General features: G+C 40.4%; 1 protein-coding gene across 1 annotated transcript in view; it reads right to left on the bottom strand.

The window, feature by feature from the left end:
• SNRNP200 (small nuclear ribonucleoprotein U5 subunit 200) overlaps positions 1 to 27,636 on the bottom strand; it is a 57,640-nt gene that overhangs the window by 3,239 nt on the left and 26,765 nt on the right. The window contains exons 27-42 of the mRNA XM_089681717.1: positions 24,368 to 24,522; positions 22,898 to 23,087; positions 22,252 to 22,425; positions 19,418 to 19,578; positions 14,150 to 14,377; positions 13,818 to 14,009; positions 10,983 to 11,161; positions 10,217 to 10,368; positions 7,513 to 7,621; positions 7,327 to 7,435; positions 6,726 to 6,915; positions 6,323 to 6,487; positions 5,984 to 6,105; positions 3,393 to 3,536; positions 3,128 to 3,304; positions 2,883 to 3,043 (exon numbers count right to left, since the gene is read on the bottom strand). Coding sequence (XP_089537843.1) covers positions 2,883 to 3,043; positions 3,128 to 3,304; positions 3,393 to 3,536; positions 5,984 to 6,105; positions 6,323 to 6,487; positions 6,726 to 6,915; positions 7,327 to 7,435; positions 7,513 to 7,621; positions 10,217 to 10,368; positions 10,983 to 11,161; positions 13,818 to 14,009; positions 14,150 to 14,377; positions 19,418 to 19,578; positions 22,252 to 22,425; positions 22,898 to 23,087; positions 24,368 to 24,522 — 2,608 coding nt within the window. The remainder of the gene's footprint in view (positions 1 to 2,882; positions 3,044 to 3,127; positions 3,305 to 3,392; positions 3,537 to 5,983; positions 6,106 to 6,322; positions 6,488 to 6,725; positions 6,916 to 7,326; positions 7,436 to 7,512; positions 7,622 to 10,216; positions 10,369 to 10,982; positions 11,162 to 13,817; positions 14,010 to 14,149; positions 14,378 to 19,417; positions 19,579 to 22,251; positions 22,426 to 22,897; positions 23,088 to 24,367; positions 24,523 to 27,636) is intronic.

Here is a 27,636-nt window from a genome sequence, read left to right as displayed (position 1 = left end):
ATAAAAAAGACAAAACAAACATATTTCTAATACAAGCACATTCATCAGCTAAACAACATTATAGCTATATGTAGATAAACTGGACAAAATATGTTTAGTGGGCGGCCTTGTCGGTCACTACCTGTGCCAAACAGCGTCTGCATCCAATCAGCAGGAAGCAGTGTTCTGGTATTTTGACTAGGGATGCACCGAAATTCCAGAGGCTGAAACGTTTCGGCCGAAAAAAAAAAAAAGCGCAGATACAGGTGCCAAAAAAAAAACCCACCCCTCGCCACCATCGCCCGTCCGCTTGGTAGTTCAGTCTTACCTGAGAAACCATCGATCCCAGCGCTGGGCATAGAGATGAGTGAAGGAAAGATGGCCGCCACACATCTCTATGCCCTTGGAGGACCAAAGCGATGTAACTTCCGATTCTGGCTTTTTTTTTTTTTTTTTTTTAAAGCACTAGATCAATACTTTTTTTGATCTAATGCTTTACATTGCAGAGGAGAGATGTGGGATCTTATTGACCCCATATCTCTCCATAAAGAGGACCTGTCACTAATTATTTCTATCACAAGGGATGCATGCATTTCTTGTGATAAAAATATAAGTGATTACAATTTTTTTTAAAAGGAACAGTGCAAAAAACAAAACAAGACAAAAAAACATTAAATACATTTTTTTTTTAAAAGTTTAAAGTGCCCCCGTCCCCCCGTGCTCGCACACATAGTGGTGAACGCATATGAAGGCCATGCCCACATATGTAAATGGTGTTCAAACCACACATGTGAGGTATCGCCACGAACGTCGGAGCAAGAGCAATAATTCCAGCACTGGGCCTCCTCTAACTTTACACTGCTAACCTGTAGATATTTTTAAAGCATCACTCATGGAGATTTTTAAGTACCGCAGTTTCACGCCATTCCTCGAGCATGTGCAATTTTAAAGCGTGACATGTTTGGTATCTATTTACTCGCCATAAACCATTAATCTAATGCACCACTAATCTTGACATCTGGCAGGCTGTCCAACCACCCCCAAAAAAAACCCTATACCTGTACTACCATCTTTAATCATGCTATGGACATCTGTTATGGTTGCCTATAGAAACCAAATAAATTGGATCATTTGAAATCTATGTGGTTTCTCCAGTGTTTACAAATAAGCCCCCTCCCGCTCACGTTTATTCCATTCCTATCATATTCTATTGTGAGGTAGCTTTCCACAGACATTTCATAGCTCTTCCTCCTAACAGAAGCATACCTACAGGTGAAACTCATAAAATTAGAATATCGTGCAAAAGTTAATTTATTTCAGTAATGCAACTTAAAAGGTGAAACTAATATATGAGATAGACTCATTACATGCAAAGCAAGATAGTTCAAGCTGGGATTTGTCATAATTGTGATGATTATGGCTTAAAGCTCATGAAAACCCCAAATCCACAATCTCAGAAAATTAGAATATTGTGAAAAGGTGCAATATTCTAGGCTCAAAGTGTCCCACTCTAATCAGCTAATTAAGCCATAACACCTGCAAAGGGTTCCTGAGCCTTTAAATGGTCTCTCAGTCTGGTTCAGTAGGAATCACAATCATGGGAAAGACTGCTGACCTGACAGTTGTGCAGAAAACCATCATGGACACCCTCCATAAGGAGGGAAAGCCTCAAAAGGCAATTGCAAAAGAAGTTGGATGTTCCCAAAGTGCTGTATCAAAGCACATTAATAGAAAGTTATCTGGAAGGGAAAAGTGTGGAAGAAAAAGGCGCACAAGCAGCAGGGATAACCGCAGCCTGGGGAGGATTGTCAGGAAAAGGCCATTCAAAAGTGTTGGGGAATTTCACAAGGAGTGGACTGAGGCTGAAAACAGTGCATCAAGAGTCACCACACACAGACGGATCCTGGACATGGGCTTCTAATGTTGTATTCCTCTTTGTCAAGCCGCCCCTGAACAACAAACAACGTCAGAAGCGTCTTACCTGGGCTAAACAAAAACAGACCTGGTTTGTTGTTCAGTGGTCCAAAGTCCTCTTTTCTGATGAGAGCAACTTTTGCATCTCATTTGGAAACCAAGGACCCAGAGTATGGAGGAAGAATGTAGAGGCACACACTGCAAGATGCTTGAAGTCCAGTGTGAAGTTTACACAGTCTGTGTTGATTTAGGGAGCCATGTCATCTGCTGGTGTTGGTCCACTGTGCTTCATTAAGTCCAGGGTCAACGCAGCCGTCTACCAGGAGATTTTGGAGCACTTCATGCTTCCTTCCACAGACGAGCTTTATGGGGATGCTGACTTCATTTTCCAGCAGGACTTGGCACCTGCCCACACTGCCAAAAGCACCAAAACCTGGTTCAAGGACCATGGGATTACTGTGCTTGATTGGCCAGCAAACTCACCTGACCTGAACCCCATAGCAAATCTATGGGGCATTGCCAAGAGAAAGATGAGAGACATGAGACCGAACAATGCAGAAGAGCTGAAGGCCGCTATTGAAGCATCCTGGTCTTCCATAACACCTCAGTAGTGCCACAGGCTGATGGCTTCCATGCCACGCCTCATTGAGGCAGTAATTGCTGCAAAAGGGGCCCAAACCAAGTACTGAGTACATATGCATGCTTATACTTTTCAGAGGTCTGATATTGTTCTATGTACAATCCTTGTTTTATTGATTGCATGTAATATTCTAATTTTCTGAGATTGTGGATTTGGGGTTTTTATGAGCTGTAAGCCATAATCATCACAATTATGACAAATCACGGCTTGAACTATCTTGCTTTGCATGTAATGAGTCTATCTCATATATTAGATTCACCTTTTAAGTTGCATTACTGAACTAAATGAACTTTTGCACGATATTCTAATTTTTCGAGTTTCACCTGTATGTGCATAGTAAATCACTCACCTCCTAATAGAGTCTCTCTCTGCCACCTCATAAGACAACTCAATATTAGGATAGCGGTTACAGAAACGGGCTACATCTGCCATCTGGGAATCAGTGAGTTCCAGCAGTTCTGTGCGATCTTCATCTTCCATCTCCATGATATCAAACACACTTTCCACTCCCTAAAAAAACACCAAGATGTAATCTGCCGTATCCAAATTGTGCTCTTTCCATACTACAGTCAGTCCTGCAAGCAAAGTTTTTACCTTATCTGTGCATCTCTTGATGTGCTCAGAAGTGAAGTGTGGCAGCTGTTTTAGGTAAGAGTCCTTAGACCACATAGCTTGTGTGACCATTTGTGCCAGTTCCATAGCAGCGAGAGCTGGACTGAGCCAGCCATTACTGGAGAGCACATCCACACATGCCTGGATAAGTCGGATTGCCTGGAACAGAAGACGGTCAACAGAAGAATGAGTGCTCATCCCTAAAAAGAGCATGTGATCAGTTAAATATATGGCAGTGCTCACTCACCTTACTAAGGATCTCTTCTGTGTCTGACTGGAGCTCTGCACTCAGCTGCATGCGGGAGAGGTGAGCCTGGAGCAGAAGGTTGGTCTTCACATGGGGGTCGTTGAATTTTGGATTGGTCAGTTTGTGGGGGACTTTCTGTGCCAACTGGAAAAAGAACCACAATGTAGATCAGAACAAAAGGCTCATCAAACAATGACAGCTGTTTTATCAGTTATTTAATTCCAATAATGTCTGCACAGACATTCCTAAAAGCTTACCTACCTTGTGATACTTATTATTATTATTACTACGAGTTTATATAGCGCCAAAGGGTTTGCTCAGCGCTGTACAATAGGGGGGACAATACATGGCACAGTACAACAACAACAAACAACGTACGAGGGGTAAGAGGGCCCTACTCTTACGAGCTTACAATCTAGGAGGGAGGGGGTAAAGGTACAGTAGGAAGTGGCTGAGGGGGATGAAGTGGTGGGAGGAATGAGGGAGGATGGCCGTTAGGTGAGGGTGGGGTAGGCTTCCCTGAAGAGATGGGTTTTGAGGGAGCGCCTGAATGTGAATAGGGAAGGCGACAGTCTGATGGATTGGGGCAGTGAGTTCCAGAGGATGGGGGAGGACCTGGAGAAGTCCTGCAGTCGTGCATGGGAGGAGGAGACCAGGGAGCAGGATAGAAGGAGGTCCTGTGAGGAGCGAAGGGTACGGGTAGGGTGGTACTTGGTGATCAGGTTGGTGAGGTAGTTAGGGGCAGTGTTGTGAACGGCTTTGTAGGTCAGGGTTAGGAGTTTAAATTTGATGCGTTGGGCAATCGGGAGCCAGTGGAGGGAGAGGCAGAGGGGGGTGGCAGAGGTGGAGCGGGTTGTGAGGTGGATGAGTCTGGCAGCTGAGTTCAGGATGGTCTGGAGCGGGGAGAGCCTGCACTTGGGTAGGCCAGTAAGGAGGGAGTTGCAGTAGTCAAGGCGTGAGATGATGAGGGAGTGTACTAGAAGTTTGGTGGTGTCTGGGGTGAGGAAGGAGCGTATCTTGGCAATGTTGCGAAGATGGAGCCTGCATGTGTTTGTGAGTGATTTGACATGCGGTTGGAGGGAGAGGTTCGCGTCAAGAATGACGCCAAGGACTTTGGCTTGCGGGGCGGGAGTGATAGTGGAGTTGTTGGTGATGATGGATAGGATGGGGGGGGGTGTTGGCAGGGGGAAAGATGAGGAGCTCGGTTTTGGAGAGGTTGAGCTTGAGGAAATGTAGCGACATCCAGTCTGAGATGTCATTTAGGAGGTGAGTGATGCGGGTGGAGATAGTGGGGGTGAGGTGAGGGGTGGAGAGGTAGATTTGGGTGTCGTCAGCATAGAGGTGATAGTTGAAGCCGTGAGATTGTATGAGTTTGCCCAGGGAGGAGGTGTAGATGGAGAAGAGAAGGGGTCCAAGGACAGAGCCTTGGGGGACCCCAACAGAGAGGGGGAGGGAGGGGGAGGTGGCACCATTGTAGGTGACACTGAAGGAGCGTCGGGATAGGTAGGATGAGAACCAAGAGAGAGCAGAGAGGTCCAGGAGAAGGAGGACAGAGTAGTCGCCTTAGTGATTTTGAGGAGGGCAGTTTCAGTGGAGTGTAGGGGACGGAAGCCGGACTGTAGAGGGTCAAGGAGGTTATTGTCTGTAAGGTGGGCGCTTAGGCGATCGTAGACTATGCGTTCAAGGAGCTTGGAGGTGAGTGGCAGCAAAGAGATGGGTCTGAGGTTGTTGGGGTCCGCGGGATCCAGGGAGGGCTTTTTGAGGATGGGGGTGATATGCGCGTGCTTTAGGGGGGAGGGGAATACGCCAGTACTTAAAGCATAACTAAATGTAACTTGTAGAAAACTGTGAGCAGGCAGCTTTTTAAAAGAGACATGCCATGTCTCTTCTGCAATAATACACACCTGCCTGCCCGCAGCTTTCTATTGAATAGACACTGAGCTGCACAATGCTTACACACCTCTGGCTGTGCCAGAATGACTGATCCCCATGTGTACGATGAAGTCAACTCCCACCGGCTAATCAAGAGGCCAATAACAAGGCACCCAGGAGAAGATGACAGCAGCCAGAGCAAGAGATGTAACTGTACCATTGATGAAATGTGTAGGGGAGTATATTTGGGACTGTAGTTTGGCTCTAGAGTCACTGAGGATTTATATAGCTGCAGGGCTCCTTTTACAGAATGGTTTCTATACAGGCAGTTATGGCACTATTCAATCAGCTTTCTGGTGCAAACATATCCTAGATTTCAGCAATCAAATTAATCAAAAAGGGGTAGTAAAATACAATTCAAAAACATCTTAAAGTCATTTTTGATCAACTTGCACCCCTTTTTTGTAAAGTTTGTATGCTTAAAACCTGGACACGTGGTTGAAGCAGATTGAAAGCAACAAAACTGTGTGCTCAGACGTTACAGATGTCCATAAACTGAATTCTCCTTTTTCTTCTGCTTTCAAAGTATCAGATAATGAAAGAAATAATCTGACTCCCTGCTGTAGATCAAGAAAGATGCTTTGTTTGAAGCCACAATGTCACCACATATTTGAGGCAACAATGCCAACGCCACATAATTATTACACGTGACTACCTACCTGGCGCAGCAGGTTATCCTCCCGGTGACGGATGGGTATACTTTCATACTCTGCAGCATTTGAAATAATCTCGATCAATCCTCGTACCTTTGTCTTGGCATTCAAAGACATGCTGAAGAGCTCTGAGTAGTAAATAAAAGTAAGGAATGAGGGGAGAGAACAGAAAAAAAAAAGTTTGACTAATACAGTGGTGTCAGCAACGTGATAAGGTTAGCCTCAGCAACCAGATTTCACCTTCTATCAAACAGGAGCGGTCAACTATTGGCACGTTTACTTTGTTCTTATTAGTCAAGTACGCTAAAGAATTTGAGGTGGAAAGAGAAAAGGACAGTTGCTTACCAATAGTGGTGTAGTTGATGTAATAATAGGCTGCAATCATGCCCAGATTAAGCGGGGCCACGTCCATTTCATCCTCAATGCTAATGCACTTGGACTGTTCTAGGTCACTGAGTGTCTGTTCCACCAGTTCTGACAAGTGATCTGACAGATGTCTGTGGGAAACACCTGAAAACGCATGTTCATAGATCGTTATAGACTGACATTATTAACTCGAACAGTAAGACTTGAAAGATTTTAGAATCAAATATAAATAAGGTAGAGTATTTGGCACTTACCAGAAGAAACAAACTGTTACTACATACTTTCAATACACATGATAGATAGATAGATAGATAGATAGATAGATAGATAGATAGATAAATGATTGTGAGAGCAAGTCACTAAGTTCAATCTCTGTCCTCACCCTGCAGATTGTAGTAGTTGGGGTTCTGTGTCATTCTTCTGTACAAGAATGTCCAGGTCAGATAATCCACAGCATCCTGTTTGTTCTCTATGGTCTTGGTGACAATTTCTGCATTGAAGTGGTCATGTAAGCAGTGATCCAAGTGAGATTCCACAGGCAGAGGCTCATACAGAAACTTCTTAAAGAAATCCTGGGAAACAGTTTATACACAACAGTAAGAAAATATGTAAAAAAACCAAGGCATATATAAAATACTGGCTGAAAAGAAGGTAAAGGCTGAGCAACAGACATACATGCCTAAAAGCACAGACAGCAGATGAGAGAAAGGTGAATTCGACAAACTGCTATGACATTAAAAAACTTGCATATCATATCATCAGTACTTTTTTTTTTTTTACACTGCTTCATAAATAATATGAACAGCAATGCATAACAAAAACAGCAGCCAAATATCAATTCACTCTAAGCAGATCGCTGGATGAATAATTCGAATGAGTTTCTTAGTCTATAAACATTGCTATTAGAATCAGGATCTAACACAACATTATGTAATGTTTAGGAAAAAGGTGAGCAAAGCTAATCTTCCTCAATATAACCTCACCTTCTTTGACCCTTGACACATGATGACGCATCGCCCCTCATCATCCTGCAAGGGCCTGTTAGCGTACCCTACCATCTGAAGAACATCATAGATGGGGTAGTCCACATAACTGCAGAAAGAAAATACAGCAATGAGATGAGCAGATAATACAAGAAATTTCCCTTATAAAATATTGAAGATACATACGCATGAATTTTCCCATTATAGTACTGAGTGTCCATGATGATGACCAGGTGAGCGGCAATGTTCAGACCCCAGCAAAGACTGCGAGAAGCTACAATTACCTGTACTGCCCCTATTAAATGGGAGAACAATACACATTAGGGTTCTATTAAAGAAGTGACAGGTCATGACAGGAAAGAAATTTAAAGCATACGTAAAGTCAAAACTTTTTTTGTTTTGATTGGTGTAACAAAGGTTTAAAAACATGAGTTTATTTTTTTTCTGTTTTTCACATTGGAGAGATTTTCCTTCAACTCTTGTATAAAAAAAAAAAAAAAAAAAAAAAAAAAAAAAAGGAAGTGAGAGGAAATCTCCTCTTATTTGTCACCGATCAAGTTCCCCACTGAAAAGATTTGGCCTTATTCACCATTCTGGTGACAACTGTAACATTTTGGATTTCCCATGGCTTTCTTTCCCAGTGATAGTAGTCATCAGGACAAACCGAAAGCGAATCTAACCAGCCTGGATACAGACTGCAATGAAAACTGGATAGGAGTTCTGACTCCTTCCCCAAGTTTTGGCAATGCATACACGCAGCAATGTTAAAATTCTACAATTAATGCTGGGGGATAAAGTACATTAAAGCCCAATACCAGGCTTACTTTTACATTAAATAGTTTCTCGGGGACTTCCTATCTGCTGCCAGAACAAATTAGTACCACTTTAAAGCTTAAATCTAGGTTTACTTTTGCTTTAAGTAGTTTGCGGTTTAACACGCTCCTCCTGAATGGACTACATATGACGTCCTGTTAGAAAGTGCCGTTTACGCGGCCGCACACTGGCGCAATCTGTCACCAGATGTGTCAACGGGACCCAGCCGATGACAGATCACTATACCGGCCCACTGGCAGTGTCATGTGACCAATCACAGCAGATCACATGACAATTGTATACAATGGATGGCTTCCTTTTATTCCATCCATTGTATACAATTGTGCTGTTAGCTGTGATTGGTCATATGGTACAGAAAGGGCTAATCACAATATTTATTTCAAAAGTAGTCAATTCACAAAAAAAACGTGTTTCATACCGAATGCGTTAAATAATTATGTTTTGCGATATTTAGCGCTTAAATTTTGCATTATTTTTGGTGTTTGTTTTTTCACAATTTTTTTGGGCAGGCTCACACTGCACCAGAAAGCACACATCAATTATGTGAAAACTATGAAAACATCGTAGTGTGCTTTCATTCACAAAATGATCTCCCTCTGATGAAATGTTACCATTTATTTTCATTCCTGAGCTCAGAGGAGAACAATTTTACACTGATACGGTGTACACTTTTCACTTTCTGGCCAGTGCAGAGTTCCTCTAATTGTTATTTTGTACATTTCTAAAACATCAGGTGATAACGAATGTGTGTTTTTTAATTGACTAATGATTTATCTCATTTTTTTGCGGTATTTATCTCACTATTTTCATAAATGTGCGGTATTAAACTCACATTCAATATTTTACTTTGATGAACTGACTCAAAAAATGAGTCACGTGGCCTTCATAATGCATACGGTAACCTTTAGTGAGGAGTGTGTGTGTGTGTAAAAAAAAAAAAAAAAAATCCTGATCACTTGCCCAGAGTTGTACAATGTTACTATGGTAACATTGTATTGCTCTGGTCAAAGGGTGTTGAATGAAATAGTAAAAAAAAAAAAAAAAAAAGGAAAAGAAAATGTAATTAAAAAAAAATTATATATATATATATATATATATACACATATATATATATATATATATATATATATATATATTTTTTTTTTTTTTTTTTTTTTTTTACAGACTGTTACTAGTCAGTGTCTCTGATCATCACCACACCAGTTATATGATATATGACATTATGGGGGGAAAAAAAAGTGTGATTTTTTTTTTTATGTCTTCATTTAGCAAAAAATTGTGCCAAAAAAAATACAACTTAAAAAAAGTTGAACTATCCCGGTATTTTCGGGCCTCAAGAAATAAGATTGGCCATCAATACATCAGGATTGATCTATAACTCTCCTGCAGACTAAATAATATACACTAATTTGATATATTTTTCATCAAAGAAATGTAAGAGAATATATTTTGACCTAAATTTATGGAGAAATAAAATTTTGCAAATAACAGAAACAAAGAAAAATGCGTTTTTTTTTTGTTATTTATCAAAAAATAAACTCTGGTAAATACCACCAAAAGAAAGCTCTATTTGTGTGAAAAAAAATGATACAAATTATTTTATGGGTACAGTGTTGCATGACCATGTAATTGTCATTCTAAGTGCGACAACACTGAAAGCTGAAAACTGGCCTGGAGAGGAAGGGGGTAAAAGTGCCTGGTACTAAAGTGGTTACACTGTAAGTAGCATCAGCTACATACAGTATGCAGCACTGTGTACCTGCACTGGTACGGGGACAAAAATAAGTCAGGCTGAGTGCTTCCCAGCCATTCACAGGAAACCTTGTATTTTTATCAATGAATACAAGACTTCCACTGATTGGCTGAGGTGGAGATTGTGACACCTCTCCACCTCCAATCAAAGGAAGTCTTGTTCTCACTGAAATAAATTCAAGGTTTTCAAGGCTTTTCAGAATCTCTTTCCCCAAATGTTTCTGTCCCCCTCAAATTAATGAAAAGAGAAATACAGATTGAGACAATGCATAATATGCTGAGGAAGAAAAAAGTCCACATTTACCTGAGTTAAAGAGCTGCTCGACGATTCGCCTCTCCAAAGATGAGAGACCCTCATGCAGATAACCCACACCATTCAGAAGAGTCTCTTTCAAAGTGTTATCACTCAATTTGTCAAGGTATGGAGCCAGATCCTTCTCTGTGCAATACAGGAACCTGTAAGGAGGAGCTCCATTAACTTCTGCTTTTCACAGGAGATGAAGAGTACTACTACTTAATAGGTCTCTGTCTGATAATTATCCCTCATTACGTCAATCTGCAGTCATTCCTACACGAATCACTAGATATTCATTCAATCCATCACGCAGCCTGAAATGTGAAGCTCTTTCTGTAACTGCTATTTCCCTGGTTGTCACGCTGATTCTCTTTTTCACTATGTCAAACCCGTTAAACCAAAAAAAGGTATAGAGCTAAAGATTTCTGACTTTCCTGATTTGTAATCTTTTTTCCCCGAGTAACTCAAAAGTACTGAATTCATTGGGCCATTATAGCAGCTGGACAATCTTTTTTTTTTTTTGCTTGAAAGGGAGGTCTGTGGCACTCTAATGACAGTATTTAAACATAGCTAAACATTAAAAGGGAACTAAAGGAAAGCTACCACTTGTGAGGTTCAGCTGTAACAGGCAAACAAGTTTTAGCAAAATTGCTTTAACAGATCTAGAACACTTTCTCGCTTGTACAGCGCTACAAAAAAGATAAAATATATATCACACACAAATATTATACACATATACACACGCACACTTTTATTCCTCCACCCTTCCCCATACCTTTGTCGCTGCACATCAGAGGAACATGTATTTATGATGTCAATAGCTGTGAGCCGAGTTTGTTTTCTTGATGGAACAAAAACAATAATGGGTTTCTTAGGTGAGTGTTTCACTATGGCATGGTACACGGGCTTGGCCATGGAGAGCAATCTTGTCTGGGTGTGACTGATGTTAAATCCCTAAAAAAAAAAAATGTATGTAATTACCCACTTGAAGCGTTTTTCTGACACTTTGTTTACAAGTAAAAATCAGTATTTGTCTGCTAGAAAATTACTTAGATCCCCCAAACAATATATATTTTAGCTGACCCTACAGAATAAAATATTGGGTTTTGCAATTTATGTCACATTTGTGCAGCAGTTTTTTTAACGCACTTTTTTCGGAAAAAGTGCACTTTAATAAACTTTAATGCACATAAACACAATACCCATTTTTGGGGAAAATATAAAAGATGGTGTTATGCAGAATAAATAGATTACCCAACATGTCATGCTTTAAAATTGTGCATGCTCATGGAATGGCCACAAACTACATCAAGATAGGCAACGTGTCAAAAGCTTACCAGTTTAAAAGTTACAGAGGAGATGGATTGCTGCTGCTTTTATTTGGTTCGGCTTTTTGCCATCCCTCCTTAATGTCATTGGACATTCCGTTATTTGGCTAATACAAGTCAGAAGGATGTACCTGTTTATGTATGTTATTGTTCTGCTCTGCCCCTGAGTGGGCTTGTTGTATTTTTAAAACAAAACTTTCTTAAAAATATTGAAATAGAAAGTTACAAAGGAGGTCTGGTTCTAGAATGCTTGCTCTCGCTCTGATGTTCCCGGCAATACGTGTGCTGTGATCACCGTTTACGCATGCGTACAGGACCAATGCATGGGTTTGTCTTTGTGTGCGATCATGGAATAATAGGGTGCCTTAAAAAAATGTTTATTTTTTTTAATTTAACATTTTGTTTTTTTTGCACCAACGCTCTGTTAATGGTAATGTGTTATTTTGTAATTTCTACGAGCCAGGGAATGCCCACATCACTCTGTTTTGTATATTTCTAAAAATCAATAAATATATGTTAACCTCCCTAGCGGTCTGATTATGTCCATATTTCTGTGCTCAAAGCGGTACATTTTTTTGCATGGAAATATGTATTTTTTTTATTGTAGGCCTGTAATTTTTAGGAATAACTCCCTGAAATCTGTCTGAACAAGAGTCTAGTAAACATCTCGGGTATGATAAAATTTGAAACACGAAATCATAAATTATAATTTAATAAATAATCATAAAAAATAATAATATAATAATAATACATTTAATTCAATAATATAATCAAACCAAAAACACTGAAATTTGAAATATAGCGCCAAGTTCGCACATCACTGAGCAAAGTCGCAAAAATTGTTTTCAGTGTCTCATGACGAATTTCCCCACAAATCATTATCACTCAATTCTGCAAGTGGTTCTAATTTACGATCGCTGTTCTCTTAGCTGGTCTAAAACCGATTTTGACCTAAAGGGACACTTTTTGGACACCATGGACGTTTCTCAGTTTCCAGGCAGAAAGAACGGTACAAATGCAGGCAGGGCACAGGACAAAGCACTAGAGACAAAATGTATGTGAAATGGCTTGATACAGTAATGTTTTACTATGTGATTTTAGTGTATTGAGTGAATGTCACTTTTTGTCATTTTCAAATTTCCCGCTGTTCCGTCCCCCGTACGTCCCGACGCTCGCAGGGGACGGAACCCAGACGACAGATGCCGGCATCCGCCGGATTACATTGCCGGGGACACCGCAGGAGGGACATTGCGGGAGCGCAGGGCAAGGTAAGTGAAGAACAGATGCCGGAGCAGCGCTGCATGGTAAGCCCGAGTGAAGCTCGGGGTTACCGCTTTTGGTACTGAAACTTTACCCCGAGCTACACTCGGGAATACCGTCAGGGAGGTTAAAAAGAAAAAAAAAATATTTTTTTGGGATCATTTTTATTGCAGTCAAAAGGAATATAAACATCCCTTGTGACAGCAATAGGAAGTGACAAGTACTCTTTTATGGAGAGATCTGGGGTCTATTAGACTCCAGATCTCTCCTGTGCACATGATCACACCAAGATCCATGTGTTCAGATGCATTCCATATTTAAAAATGGCGCGGTTTACAACAGGGAAACCGGAAGTGATGAAAATGCTCATTGCTTCCAGTTTCCTATACCACTGAGATCACCGTGCACCTTCCAGTCCTCAGAAATCTTTGTGGTAAGCAGACGGAAGCGCTGGCTTTCATTCCGGGCTTGCCAGCAGGACAGTAGAGGCTGTACCCACCGCCTGTAAAAGTCATTCAACCGCCAAATAGCCGCTAGGATGACTTTTTACATAAAAGCAGGCCACCGGCTTAAAAAAAAATTATACCAGGATGATGCCTGCAGCTGCAAGCATCATCCCGGTACAAGTACACTTAGTACCAAATGACGTATTGTATGGGATTTGACGTCAAGTGGGTAAACAGAAATCAAACATCAAAAAGATGCCAAAGCACATGGAATTTTTGATTATGATCATGAATGTAAAAAGGGAACATATTTTGGAAAATGCTGCTACATAAAGAAAAATGGAATCATCTGGTCATTTTAGCACGAAGCCAGATAATGTCATAAAAAACTATTCAAACAAAATTGCAACATACCAGTCCAGTCTGCTTTGGGGTCTAATACTGCTTTAAAATGCATGCACAGAAAATATGATTTTAACAAAACTCTTTATGATGAAGCAAATTCCCAAGTTAACAAAGCAGATAAAGAAACCTGTGCTTAAATGATCTATCAATTTAACCATAAAAGCATCTTACCTGTATGTGCAATTCTAATGGGACAGGTCTCACGTTGGGATGGAAGTTGAAAGTTGACGTGGCACTGCATCCCAGCCAGTGAGCCACATCTTTAGCATTGGACAAGGAGGAACTGAGAGCCACAATGCGGATTGGCCTTTCGATTTGAGAGGAGATATAGCGCATACGGGAACAGATGACCTCCAGCACAGGCTACGGGTAAGAGGACAGCACAATTTGTAATTATAATAGCAGATGTTTAACAAACTCTGAAAATGTAGAATATACACAGAAAATCAGGTACCAGAGCAAAAGCAAATCTGAAGGGCTAACTGAGCCAACGAAATACTCACCCCGTTTGCTCCTCCAATGAGATGGGTCTCGTCCACAATAAACAAGCTAACATTCTGCACATTTTTTCGCTGCTTCCATCTTCGGGAAAGTATGTCCCACTTCTCTGGAGTGCTAATAATGATGTTACCTTTTCCCAATAATTTCAAATCTGTGCTAGTCTCACCCGTCAGCAGGACGACCTTCTTATACAGCCTGTCCTGGAACTTCTCAAACCAATTCATGAACACCTACATCAGCACAAAAGAAAGCAGAAGAGTCTGTTAGAAACAGGTGTAAACGATGATCTGTGCACAAGTGTGTGAATAGTTAAAGCTGCAAGCATAAAGTGAAAAAAAAATGACCTGAATGTATAAGAGTAAATGCTGCATTATCTCCAATAATTTATCTGTGAGTAATAACCAGTGTCTGTAATCTGGTGTTCTGTGTCAATTGATTAAAAAAAAAAAACAAAAAAAAAAAAACAACAAAAGTTCATATAATCGTGAACGTAGTAGTCCCATACAAATTGTAATATTTATCACGCCTAGGTAAGTGCTGCAAGAACGTGCAAGTACAAGATGGAGGTGTTTTCTACTTGCACATTCTTGCAGCACTTACCTGGGAATGATATATTTAGGGCAGCACAGTGGCTAAATGGTTAGCACTTCCGCCTGGCAGTACTAGGGTCGTTGGTTCGAATCCCCACCACGGCACCACCTGCTTGGAGTTTGCATGTTCTCCCTGTGCCTGCGTGGGTTTCCTCCAGGTACTCTGGTTTCCTCCCACATTCCAGAGACATGCCGGTAGGTTAATTGGCTCTTGTCTAAATTGGCCCTAGTACGTATGAATGTGAGTTAGGGACCTTAGACCCCTTGAGGGTTAGGGACTGATGTGAATGCACAATATATATATGTAAAGCGCTGCGTAAATTGACGGCACTATATAAGTACCTGTAACAAATAAATATATTTCAAAAGCTGTATAGGACTACATTTACGATTATATGAACCTTTGCGGTTTTATCGTTTATGATTGGTTGATAGATTTTTTTTAGTTTTTTTTAATTGACATAGAACAGCAGATTACAGACTCTGGTTATTACTCACAGGTAAATTATTTGGAGATGGTGCAGCATTTACTCTTTTATACACAGCACATTCAGGTGAAATTTTTCACTTTATGGAACTACTACTTTCATGATTATATGGACTTTTGCGGTTTTATTGTTTATGATTGGTTAATAGGTTTTGTATTTCTTTTTTTATTAATTGACATAGAACACAAGATTACAGACAGTGGTTGTTGCTCACTAAATTATTGGGGATAGTGCAGCATTTACTCTTTTATTTACATTCACGTTAGAAAGATGGATTTGTGTGTCTTACATCAAATGTCTTTCAAAGCTACGATCGCAATGGAATTTAGAAACACAAACATTAATTAGACAAGTGATAATAAAAATGTATGTTTCCTATACTATTTAATTGATGTGGTGTTTAAAGCGGAGTTCCACCCATTTTTACATGTTGCTGATATCAGAAAGCCCACCCATAGTACAGTTATAAATGGATATCCTTTTTTTTTTTTTTTATAAAAACCTTTGATTCCTGTGTACAAGCAGCACTTCCAGTCCCGGACGCCTAGGCGTAATTTCCGGTCTTGAAATATCGTGAGATTTCACTATTAGGCGATTCCTGAGGTCTCCTGGGATATCAGCATCACCTATCCCAGCAGTCCTCGGGAAGCCTAATAGTGAAATCTCACGATATTTCAAGACCGGAAATTACGCGATCGGGAGGAGTTAGGCACCATTTCTGAGAAATAGGATCTGCAAGAAGGAAGTACAGACGCTGTGTTTAGAACACAGCTGGATTAATTGATTGAGGGCTTGCCATAACAAAGGGGCGGGAACTTTAGCCAGCACTGCCATTGCTATGGCAACCTGTAATCAACACAGTGTGCTGTGCAGTGTCATTGCTGCGCAGGCACAAGATCTGGCTAGCCAGCTGCACCGAATTCAAGAAACAAATAGGAGAGGGCTTCAGATGCCCACATCATAAATGGCCGCTGCCTGCCTGCCTGCCTGGATCCTGTGAGTAATGACAGATTTAGAAGTAAATAGAATGATTACACTTGTAACAGTATCCTAATTAGATTGTATAAGTAAAGAAAATAACGGGGGTGCTTTTTAAAAAAAAAATTGCCAAAGGAACTGGAGCTCTGCTTTAAAGATGGGAGTGGGGTTGACAACAGTCTGGCATCCCCCTATATCCTATTGACTTTTTGTTCCACCTCTATAAGGCCATGGCCAGCACACAAATCTGAGTGTCAAACGCTAAATTGCAGCTCCTGATAATAACTAGACAAAAGAATCAAATTTGGGAAGCCCAGTCACATTTGCAAATAAATCCACATGGCTTAATCTATACCATCCAGTTTTATGGCACCTTGACGAATTGTAGGACTGCTATAATGAAGAAAAAAAAAATTATATATATATATATCTATCAACCATTCTAATGAATGCATGCGGTTATCGGGCAGCTGGCCATATCAACCCACTAAATAAGCATCGACTATTGGTGCAGTCCATGAATAAACCGATCATCATAAAATTATGCCTAAAATGACCTTCATTTGATAATAAACATGTGTATGGTCCCCTTAAAACACTCCTGATCAAAAATGCATTAGTCTTCTACAGATAGAAAAATGGGCTGAAAGATGAAAGATGTGTTATTTGCATACATTTCCATAAATGAATCACATCTAACAGCTGACACTTACAGCTAATGAATGCACAAAAGTAGTAATGGGATAATGCAGCAGTATGAGTGTGTGTGTGGGTGGAAGACATATTAAGTGTGTACAGCCTCCCCAGAACAACTTAAACACAAATCAGAGCCAGGGAAAAATAGTGTAATTACTGTGTGCAACTAAGTAAGAATTTCAGTGTCCTTAAAACATCAGACAGTTTATGAAAAGGAAGGCAGAGGATTAGGCTGATTAACATGTCTGATATGTTGAAGATAAATCTATGCTGGGGAATGGAGTGGGAGAGCAGAAAGAACTTTATGTTCAAACGTGCTGACAATTACTAACTGTGCTCAGAAAAGCTGCATGACAACTGTAAAATCAAAACACCTGAACACAACAAAAACTACTTTCTTTACTTAGAAGAGAAAATTGGGGAAAAGTTTCAAGTACTGTTATATGGAGGCGGATTTTAAAAAGAGTTAGAACAAAAAGGTCAGCACGACAAGTAATAGCTCACGGTTTTGGGGAAGGAGGAGGGGGAAAGAAGAGGAAACAAAGGTAAGCAATAAGAATTTAAAGTGATACTAAACCCAGGACCCGGCATTCACTATACCTGGTCTCCCACAGTATACAGGACATGGAAATGCAATTATTTTAGTAAATATAAACTGCTAAATATCTTTTCTCATCAACAGTTATAGCAGTCTTGTGACTTCAGCAGAACACTAGTTAAAGCTTGTAGGTGGAGATTTCTTTCTGCTCTAGGAGGATGTGAAACCCTTGACTCTCTGTCTGGACAGTGCTGATTGGCCCTGTGCTGATCACATGCACTCTCCCAAGAAAAAAAAAAAAAAAACACCTCTAGCAATACACACCAAACTGAGCATGTGACTACGGATTCAGTCTGTATCAGGTGGTCATTTCAACAAGAGGAGGGGCAGAGAAGAAGTGATCAAACAGCCTTGCAGAGGATTAACCCCTTAGTTCCACAGTGAGTATAACAAGCATGCTTTACTGCATATACAGACTCATTTGACTGTTCTGGGTTTAGTAACACATTAAAGATGAACAGCAGCCTTTCCTTCAGGTTTGCACAGTTGTACAAGCTCCTGTCCTGTACCAAAATGACTTACTCTTATTTAACTGCACACTTAATTTCTCACAGTGTGCATAAGAAGCTGAAGCGAGCCACATAGAACCCACCTTATTTTCTGGCTAGAGGACAGAGTCACTTAGCCCTTTCCTTTACTGTCCCTGGCCTGCCCCTTTCATTGACTTGATTGCAGTTCTTTGAATCACAGAGGGTCAGCATCACATGTGGGTGTTACCTAGAGCAGGGTTGGGCAACTGTGGCCCTCCAGCTGTTGTAGAACTACAAGTCCCATGAGGCATTGCAAAACTGACAGTTACAAGCATGACTCCCAAAGGCAGAGGCATGATGGGACTTGTAGTTCACCAACAGCTGGAGGGCCACAGTTGCCCACCCCTGACCTAGAGCATTTTTCCGTGCAAACATTACTAGAATGGATGCAGAGCTCAGCAGTCAACCCCATCTACGCCTTACCAATGGCAGCTTTACTGACCAGAGTAGTGGAAAGGACACTGATTGATCCCTCATCTACACAATCAGCATAAGATCTGTATAAATGAATGCTCTGGATTTTAGGTACATATATAGTAACAATTTACAGTTACTTTAGAGCAAAAAGGTTGAATGCACTATGATTAACAGCAATCACCCACTAGCTCATTTACAGAGGATATTAGCACACAAATCTCTGGACCAGATCTCCCAGGTTCATCCAGCTGTTATGGTCACATTTTTCATCCTAAATACATAAAAAATGAAAAAGAAAATGCAGCAGGATGTGTATGTACAGTATATATTTGCTGGAATGCGACTGAGCAAAAAAAAACAAAAAGAAACCCACCAGCATGATAAATTTAAGCGACCCAGTCAAAACAAAAAAAAAAGGCAGATCACTGCAATAGGAGAGCTATTATGCACACCCATCTGGTGACCTGGACCTGTGCCCTCCCACGTTCTCCCAGAAGGGTTAAAGCACTGCATCATCCATTGGTCTTTTCATCATAAAACACCTTCAGAAGTGTTGAATGCCTGAGCTCTCCGCCCTGCCTCCATTCTCCAATCTTTATGTGGAATTAGCATTAACAGAGGTAGGTGAAAGAAAACAATGCACTGTGAGGACACCGGTATCAGACAACTCCAAACGTTTTAAGCCTTCAAGAAACTGAAGGTGGCTGCAGGTCTAGAACTGAGGAAAAGTAGGAGTGTAGGAAACATGGTCTACCAGAGAGGAGACTATAATACCTCTTTACATTGCAGAGACCTTCCTTCTGGATTTTTTTTTAGCCCAACAAGGTTGCCACTGATGTAACCTTAAGGGTTAACTTAGGATCTCTCAAACCTGGATTACTACTGGGAGGACAAAACTGTAAAGTTATTGACATTTTTCAGTTGGTGGGATGAACACTGGAAGAATGTTTTGTTATCTTGTGACAGAAAATACCTGCTCAGCCAAAGCCTCCATAGGAGTGATATAAACACAGCGCCCCTCTGAGTTCTGCAGCAGCATTCGAAGGATGGCAAATTCAGCACATATAGTCTTCCCACTGCCAGTAGGGGCTCCCACAAACACATTGTCATCACTGTTATATATGGTGTTAAAGACTAAAACAGAAAAGGAAACAAAAATAAAAAAATCAGTCATGTTGTATATACTTACTATGCATATGGTGCGTTTCAGACTTAAAGTGATTGTACGTGGGGGGAAGGGGGGGCGGGGGGAGGTGAAATTTTGCTTTGAAGTGAATAGTGGGTGCGATTGTGCACAGAAGTCAATAGGGGGTGCGATTCTGCATTTAAGTCAATAGGGGGTGCGATTCTGCATTTAAGTCAATGGGGGTGCGATTCTGCATTTAAGTCAAGAGGGGGTGCGATTCTGCATTTAAGTCAAGAGGGGGTGCGATTCTGCATTTAAGTCAAGAGGGGGTGCGATTCTGCATTTAAGTCAACAGGGGGTGCGATTCTGCATTTAAGTCAACAGGGGGTGCGATTCTGCATTTAAGTCAACAGGGGGTGCGATTCTGCATTTAAGTCAACAGGGGGTGCGATTCTGCATTTAAGTCAACAGGGGGTGCGATTCTGCATTTAAGTCAACAGGGGGTGCGATTCTGCATTTAAGTCAACAGGGGGTGCGATTCTGCATTTAAGTCAACAGGGGTGCGATTCTGCATTTAAGTCAACAGGGGGTGCGGCGATTCTGCATTGAAGTCAGGTTTTGAAATATTTTAAGAGAAGTTAATAAGCATATTGGGCAAACGTAATAGATTGGTACTTAGGTAAAAGGACATGTATGTGTGTGTGCTAGCATATGTACACACATGTATATCTGGTGATATGCTACAAGGCAGCCTCTCTCAACCGGGGTGCCTTTGAGGTTTCCTCAGGGGTGCTTTGGCAAAATGTCTAAAAATTGCCCAAACCTTGTACACAAGCCAGCCTTTTAGTTCTACAAAGCCACAGGATTTCATTGTGCACCATTAAGACCTTTTAGCTGCCGGCGTCCTATCAACCAATGACATCTTCAGTTGATATGGAAGATGTCAGCTGCCTGCACAGCATCCTAGTTTGACCCTCCCCTGCCCCTCTCCATCAGTGTTGCGGTCACATTAGCTCAGTGATAGAGAAAAACTGAGGGAGAAGAGAAACAGTGGAATACTAGTCAGTACCAGTGTGCAAAAGTGTATTTGTTTTGGAAGAATAAATCACCTGTTCTACATGTATGGATGTTGCTGCATTATATAAAACTATTAGAATAGTTTTTCACATTTTAGAATGTGGTGCCTCAAGACTGTCCATAATTTTAAAGGGTACCTTGACTGGAAAAAGGTTGAGAAACACTGCTTTAAGGGATAATTGTGTGGGTGTGTGCATGTATGCACACACATATATATTTGGGGATATGCTCTAAGGGATAATTATAAATAAAAAATATATATTTCATTCTACATTATAGATAATTCCAACAACATACGGCCTCTTCATTCAATTTAATACGTGGTATAATCCACCAATATTCTGTTGTGTCTTCTGTCCTAATCACCTCTGTGGGATCCTTACATCTAGAAATGCCTCCCTGCCTGAGCCTCCGACAGCTATCCTTACTTTTTTCTCCTTTTGAACATATTCAGGTAAACGGAAACTAAAAACCATATATGTACATTGGGTGGCATTTAATAATGTGTTAATATATATTTTTTATATTTAGTGATATTCATCTCTAGCTCCTGATGAAGCGGATAAAATCCAAGAAACGCGTCAAGCTTTTTGAGAATCTGAATATGTAATTTGTACTGTATTTGAGATGCAAGTTTCAACATGTGTGTTTTTAGACACTAAATTTGATGTCAAAAACCTTTTTTTTTAAATGTGTGTATATAAATAAATTGTATGTTTCAATAGAACAATTATGTTGTGCTTTAAAAATCCCACCATGGCAAATGTTTTGCTTTTTTTGGTGCATCACTTTGTTTTGTCTGGATGTGTATGTGCATGTATATATCCGCGTGTGTGTATGATTGTGTAGCTAGACTATTGGTAATTAGCATACAATATTTTAATTATTAACTATTGCTTAAGTTTATAGTCATGGGACTGTAAATAATTGATTATGGAGAAGGGGTGGGAATAAATACGTTTGTACTTTTTCCCCATTCCTTTTCGACTATGTAAACAAAATTATTTTTTTTTGTCTTCTCTTGTAACTAGTTGTTTGGGACTGTCTCCTACTGTATGATTACTTCTTTTATCTTTACAGATTTTTTTTTTTCTTTTTAAATGCTGGAAATAAATGACTAAATAAACAAATAAATTTCAACACACACAAAAGCAACAAAGTTATGAAAGATTCTGCAAACTGCAGATGTTAAAGTGGAACTTTACCCATAACTTGATAAAAAATAATGTTCTTTAGCAAGAAACATACATTAAACATTATTAATTATGCTACCAAATTCATGTATGCTGTAAATTGCCTCCAGCATTGTTCCTGTTTCTTCTTGCTGGTGGGTGCCTTTTACTAGAGCATAAAGCCCGGGAACAGCAGTAATCTTTAGTTTGTCTGCTGATTGGCCTGTAGATTTTCGGCACAGAACCTAAAAAGATAGAGCAACCGAGCATGTGCAGAGCAGGGTGAGACAGGGTATTACTGGATTTTAAACAGTATATTGCTATACCTGCAATATTGATCACCCAAAGGGGATCTAACAGAACTTAATTTTCTGACTAAAGTTCCACTTTAACTTGCTTGTAACGTCCAAATATATGTATCAAATCACTAACCTTGGGTTTGTATGGGATTAAAAAATGGGAATTTGTCCTGATAAAGGCTCTCAAATGCACTGTTTCTCAAAGCAGAGACAGGCAGGGGCTGAAGGTCCAGCAATTCTGTAGGTGGTGGGTATTTCTCAGGCAAGATCAAGTGGCGGAAAGAGACTGGAAGTTGTGTCTCACAGGCTTTAAACACAAGGAAACAGAGAGAGAAAGAAAGAATATTAATAATCTCAGCTGTAGGTTTAGGAGAGAAAATACTAGCTTATACCATTCTGATTATAAACACAATAATTCCAGAGGTATACTATATTGTATATAGTGAAAGCTAAAATTAAACAAGAATAAAATGTAGAATGGATTCCAGACAAGGGACTGATGCATTGTTGTATGCAACTTTGGAACCCAATCTGTCAGAGATTTTCTATTTCAATTATCAGATGAGTTTCTGTGAATGACACATTTATTGATTCTATAAAAGTAATTTGTCCTCCATATTCTTTGTAATCAGGGTCCATGATTTTTCAAGCCATCAAAATAAAAACAAAGATAAAGGAACCAGCTAGAGAGAAAGCCATGAGCAATCATATGACCACTATAGAACTACATATGATTTCAGGATCGAAGGCTATAAAAAAGTACTGAAGAGAACACTCACACAGCCAGCGGTCCGACACAACTCGGATAAAATATTGTGGAGGAAGTGGCTCAAACACTGGCACAAAGAATGTAACAAGATGCTCATCCTGGGCATATTTAGCTTTGAGAAGGAAATATTCATGATGCAGAATCACTTCACTGTCAACATCTTCCACCAGAATCCAGAAAGCTTCAGAAGATCCATGAACCTAAAAATGTTCAATAGAATTAGAAAGGAGTGTCACAAATTTCTCAATTCCATAAATGCATTAAAAAAAATTATGTAATAACAGCCATCAGAGATCATGGGGCCCCGTACAAAGCTTTAGGCCTGCACCCCGAGGCCTGACCACCAACATTCCCCAGGGCCCGCACACTGGCTGGCCCAACAAATCCACCCACTGGCCATCCCACCGAGTTCTTCAGTGCACCCAATTTTACTTTAACACTCTTACGACACAATATATGAAATTGAAAAGTGTATTCCAAGTCTTCAGTGCTTTCAAGATTTAATAGGAATTATATTTTGGCCAAAGAGCAGCAAAGAGACATACCCATATATTCAGCAAAGAGACATTCCAATCCAGCAAAGAAACGGCCCAATTTAGCAGAGACATCCCTATATATTCAGCAAAGAGACATCCCCATATACACTATATTGCCAAAAGTATTGCCTTTACACGCACATTAACATTAATGGCATCCCAGTCTTAGTCTGTAGGGCTTAATATTGAGTTGGCCCACCCTTTGCAGCTGTAACAGCTTCAACTCTTCTGGGAAGGCTGTCCACAAGGTTTAGGAGTGTGTCTATGGGAAGGTTTGACCATTCTTCCAGAAGCACATTTGTGAGGTCAGGTACTGATGTCGGATGAGAAGGCCTGGCTTGCAGTCTCCACTCGCATTCATCCCAAAGGTATAAAAAAGAAGTGCAGGATATGAAAAAATAAAAAAAAACACCAAACAGTCGTACTCACCTAGATGGCTACAGCATCGATCCAATGATGCAGCCTGGCCCCCGGCCAGTTTTAAGACCAAGTGATCACATGACTGCTCAACACTCAGTTCTCAGTCTTCAGTAAGCAGAGAGCTGTGACTGTCAGTCATCAGCTTTCTTCTCTGCCCCTCCACTGCTTACTGGAGTGCCAGGCTGTGGAGGGGGCAGGAGTGCCTGGCTCAGGCTCTCAGTGGCACGCTGAGACATGTGGGGAACATTTTTGCATATAATTAAACACCAAGGGGCATTTGGGTGCCTATTACTTTTTATGGGACTCCAACACAGCTTGCCAACAGATGTGCATTGCAGCACACCACTACCAAGTGTTATGGTGCATGGCATAACAAAAAATTTACCTTTTGTGGTGTGAGGCAGCATATTAAAATGAATTGGCTGTCTGCTTGTTAAACACATTGCAGAGATATGCAAGCCCAAGATAAAAGTCTCCTTTAACACAATGCCTTATTAATCCTTTGCTAATTTTTTACAGCTTACCTTGTCATCCCACTGGAAGTCAGGGGTTATTGTCAGCTCTACTTTTAAAGTGGAACGAGTGATGGGCTGTAAGTGCACAGATAGATCCAGCTTGGGGAATAAATGAACATATTTATGTATGGTCTTTCCCATTTTCGGCATTCGGATCAGCTCACCTGTGGAAAGCAAAACAATAAGGAATTGAAATATGCAAAAATTAACATATGTTAAGTAGGGATATTAAAGATGTTGCTCGTGCGCTGGGACACGGTGACCGATGTTGATGGTGAGCTGGGATGCTACTGCAGATGTTGCTGGTGCACTAGGACACTATTACAGATATTACTGGTGCGATGGGACACCGACAGATGTTGATAGTCCACTGGGATGCTGACAGATGTTGATGTGCACTGGGGATACCGACAGAAGTTATGTGCACTGGGACACTATTGCAAATGTGTACTGGGACACAAATTTCAGATGTTCTGCACTGGAACACCGACAGATGTTGAGTTGCACTGGGACACTAACAGATGTTAACAGTCCACTAGAGACGCAGACGGATGTTGATGTTGCAATGGGGCACTATCTCAGATGTTGTTGTGCACTGGTACACTGTGACAGATGGCTGCACTGTGTGTGATCTGTGTTTAACTGCACAGTAAACTCAGTAGTTACAAACAGATTGGCTCTCCTTCTCACTGGTGCTCTCTGTGAGAGGAGAGCCAATCAACAGACATGTGATGTGTATTTACCACTTGATTGGACACAGCCATCACCTGTAATTACAAGGGCCAATGAGAGAGCCCATCTTCTAATCGGAGATGAGCTGTGTCCAAGGGAAACAGGCACCACAAGATGGTACCGCTGTGTGGCCCAGAGGTCGTGCATGAGCACCAGGAGTGGAAGGATGTACAGGCAAGTCCCCCTCAGATTGATGCTTGTCCCACCCAGCCATTTATCTATAGTGGCAAAGCAGGAAGTTTAAAAATAACAGACTTACTGGATGAATGACCAGGTGAAAAGGAAAAAAAAAAAAAAAAAAAACCAAAAACTTAAAAATGTAAATGTTACTGTAATACAGCCACCACATCTAAGAATTGGCGAAACTCAATAATTGTTAGTTTTTGAGTTTAATAGCACTTTAAAGTGGTTCTGAAGTATACTTTTTTTTATATTAATGCATTCTGCGCATTAAGGTAAAAACTCCCCACTACCCGTTTCTCCTTCCGCCCGTAAACACTTACCTGACTACTCCACAGATCCAGTGCTGTCCTGCCTGCAACCCAACATTGGGTGCTCCCTCAGTGCATGGCTGGCTGAGGGAGCACTGGTAGGAGGAAGAGTGGAGCGCACTGGCGAGGGACTCAGCAAGAGAGTACCCTGCACAGAGCAGGTAATTAGAACATCTTTTTAACCACTTCAAGTCTGGACACTTTCACCCCCTTCCTGTCCAGGCCAATTTTCAGCTTCTGTGCTATCACACTTTGAATGACAATTGCGCATTTTTTTGAGACATATAAACTTAATTTTGGTGGTATTTATTCACCACTGGGATTTTTATTTTTTTGCTATATAAATGAAAAAGGTTTTGAAAAAAAAAAAAAAAAAAAAAGTGTTTCTTATAAAATTTTAATAAAAATAAAAAAAATAATCTTTCTTCATAAATCTTGGCTAAAATGTATTTAACTATCTTTTTAGTAAAAACAATTAACCCAAATTAGTTTATAACCAAAAATTATAATTTTTTAAAAAATTTGTTGACATTTAATTTTTTTTTTTTATATATATATATTTTTTTTAACATACTGTCACCCTAAGCAGTACAGTGTCACCAGAGTGATCCTGTACTACTTGTGGGGGGGTGATGAAGATTTTTTTTTTTTTTTTTTTACACTGATTACTTTTACAGCCTTTATGGGTGTAAAAGCAATCATTTTGCCTTCTCTCTGGCTGCATTCCTGCAGCAATTGAGAAATTACTGTGCGAGCTGTGATCGGTCACAGCTTGGTACAAGGCTGTTGTGAATAGCCTTATACCATGTGACCTCTGTGATCATTCACAGATTTCACTAGTAGTAAGCAATGATGTCAGAAGTGATATCAGTGATCGCATGATTGGGACCTCACACAGAGGTCCCGTACAGAGATTGGTGTTTCTCTGGACACAGCGGGCACTGGATTGCGGTGCCGCGCACTCCTAGGGAGCGCGCACAGGCGGGGAGCACGTTAAAAAACAGCCACCCACTTCTGCAATGCTCCTGTCCAGCCGTTTATATACATGGGCCAAACAGGAAGTGGTTAAATAACAAAAATTATTGTTCACAGTCACTTAAAGATTAATGTACACATCAGCCAGGAAGCCCACTGTGGTTTTCTGTATCTAAGACAGCCCTGGACCTTGAGATTCCTACTGGGAGGACTCATCTACAGGAGATTCCTAAACCTCCACGTGCACAAAGACATTATCCTGCAAGATGTACAGGAGGGTTTGACATGCTGCTACTACTATATGACACCCACTAGTGAAAAACTGTCACAATAAGCCTCCAAACCCAGGGAGGGGCTGGCCTAGCTTCACTATACACAGATGCACTCAGTAGACAAAGCCACAGAGCCATCGGACCCAAACCTGACAAGAAAAAACAAAACAAAAGAAGACCTTCAAATAAAAGCAAAAAGGCTTATCCATCACTTAGCACAAAACTGAGGCTTAACCAAGCTGGACGGGGTTAAGCCTAGGCAAAGACTGCTGCCTTTCTTTGGCCAGTCTCCATTAACCTGAAGGTGGTAGCATAATGTACTACTTTACTACTACTACTGTACGACAAACAAGGCTTACAATTCATGATATTGTTCTGCAACTTTTTTTTTCTTTTTTTAATCCTTAGACAATAAAATGCAACAAAACTAAAACATACTTTCTTTTTTTGAGCAGTGTTTCAAAATGTGTAGTGCTACTGCACATAAAAAGTGCACACTTTATGCTGTACTCTGTCCTGTTTAACATTAGGCAAAAATTTTGATTCCAGTACAAAGCATTGCAAAGTTATTTACAAATTAAAGGGTTTTTTTTTCCTCTTTCAATTTTGCACGTTTTAAAATAGAAAATGTGTAAAAATATTAAACAAAAAAAAATTGTTTTCTTCTTTTTCAAACTGTCATTTTGCTTTAACAGACATCTGCTGATCTATCTTCATTTCCTTGATCTGCAAAACAGGTTACTTTGTATCTTTCTATTCTATACTGGTGCCTGAGCAGTGTTGTTATAAACACTGAAGAAGCCTGCTT

The sequence above is a fragment of the Staurois parvus genome, unplaced genomic scaffold, assembly GCF_062004578.1.
Source record: "Staurois parvus isolate SC_StPar_1 unplaced genomic scaffold, SC_StPar_1.0 ptg000276l, whole genome shotgun sequence".
Taxonomy (NCBI): Eukaryota; Metazoa; Chordata; class Amphibia; order Anura; family Ranidae; genus Staurois; species Staurois parvus.
Note: the sequence above shows the minus strand (reverse complement) of the source record. Positions and strands in the feature narration are given on the sequence as shown.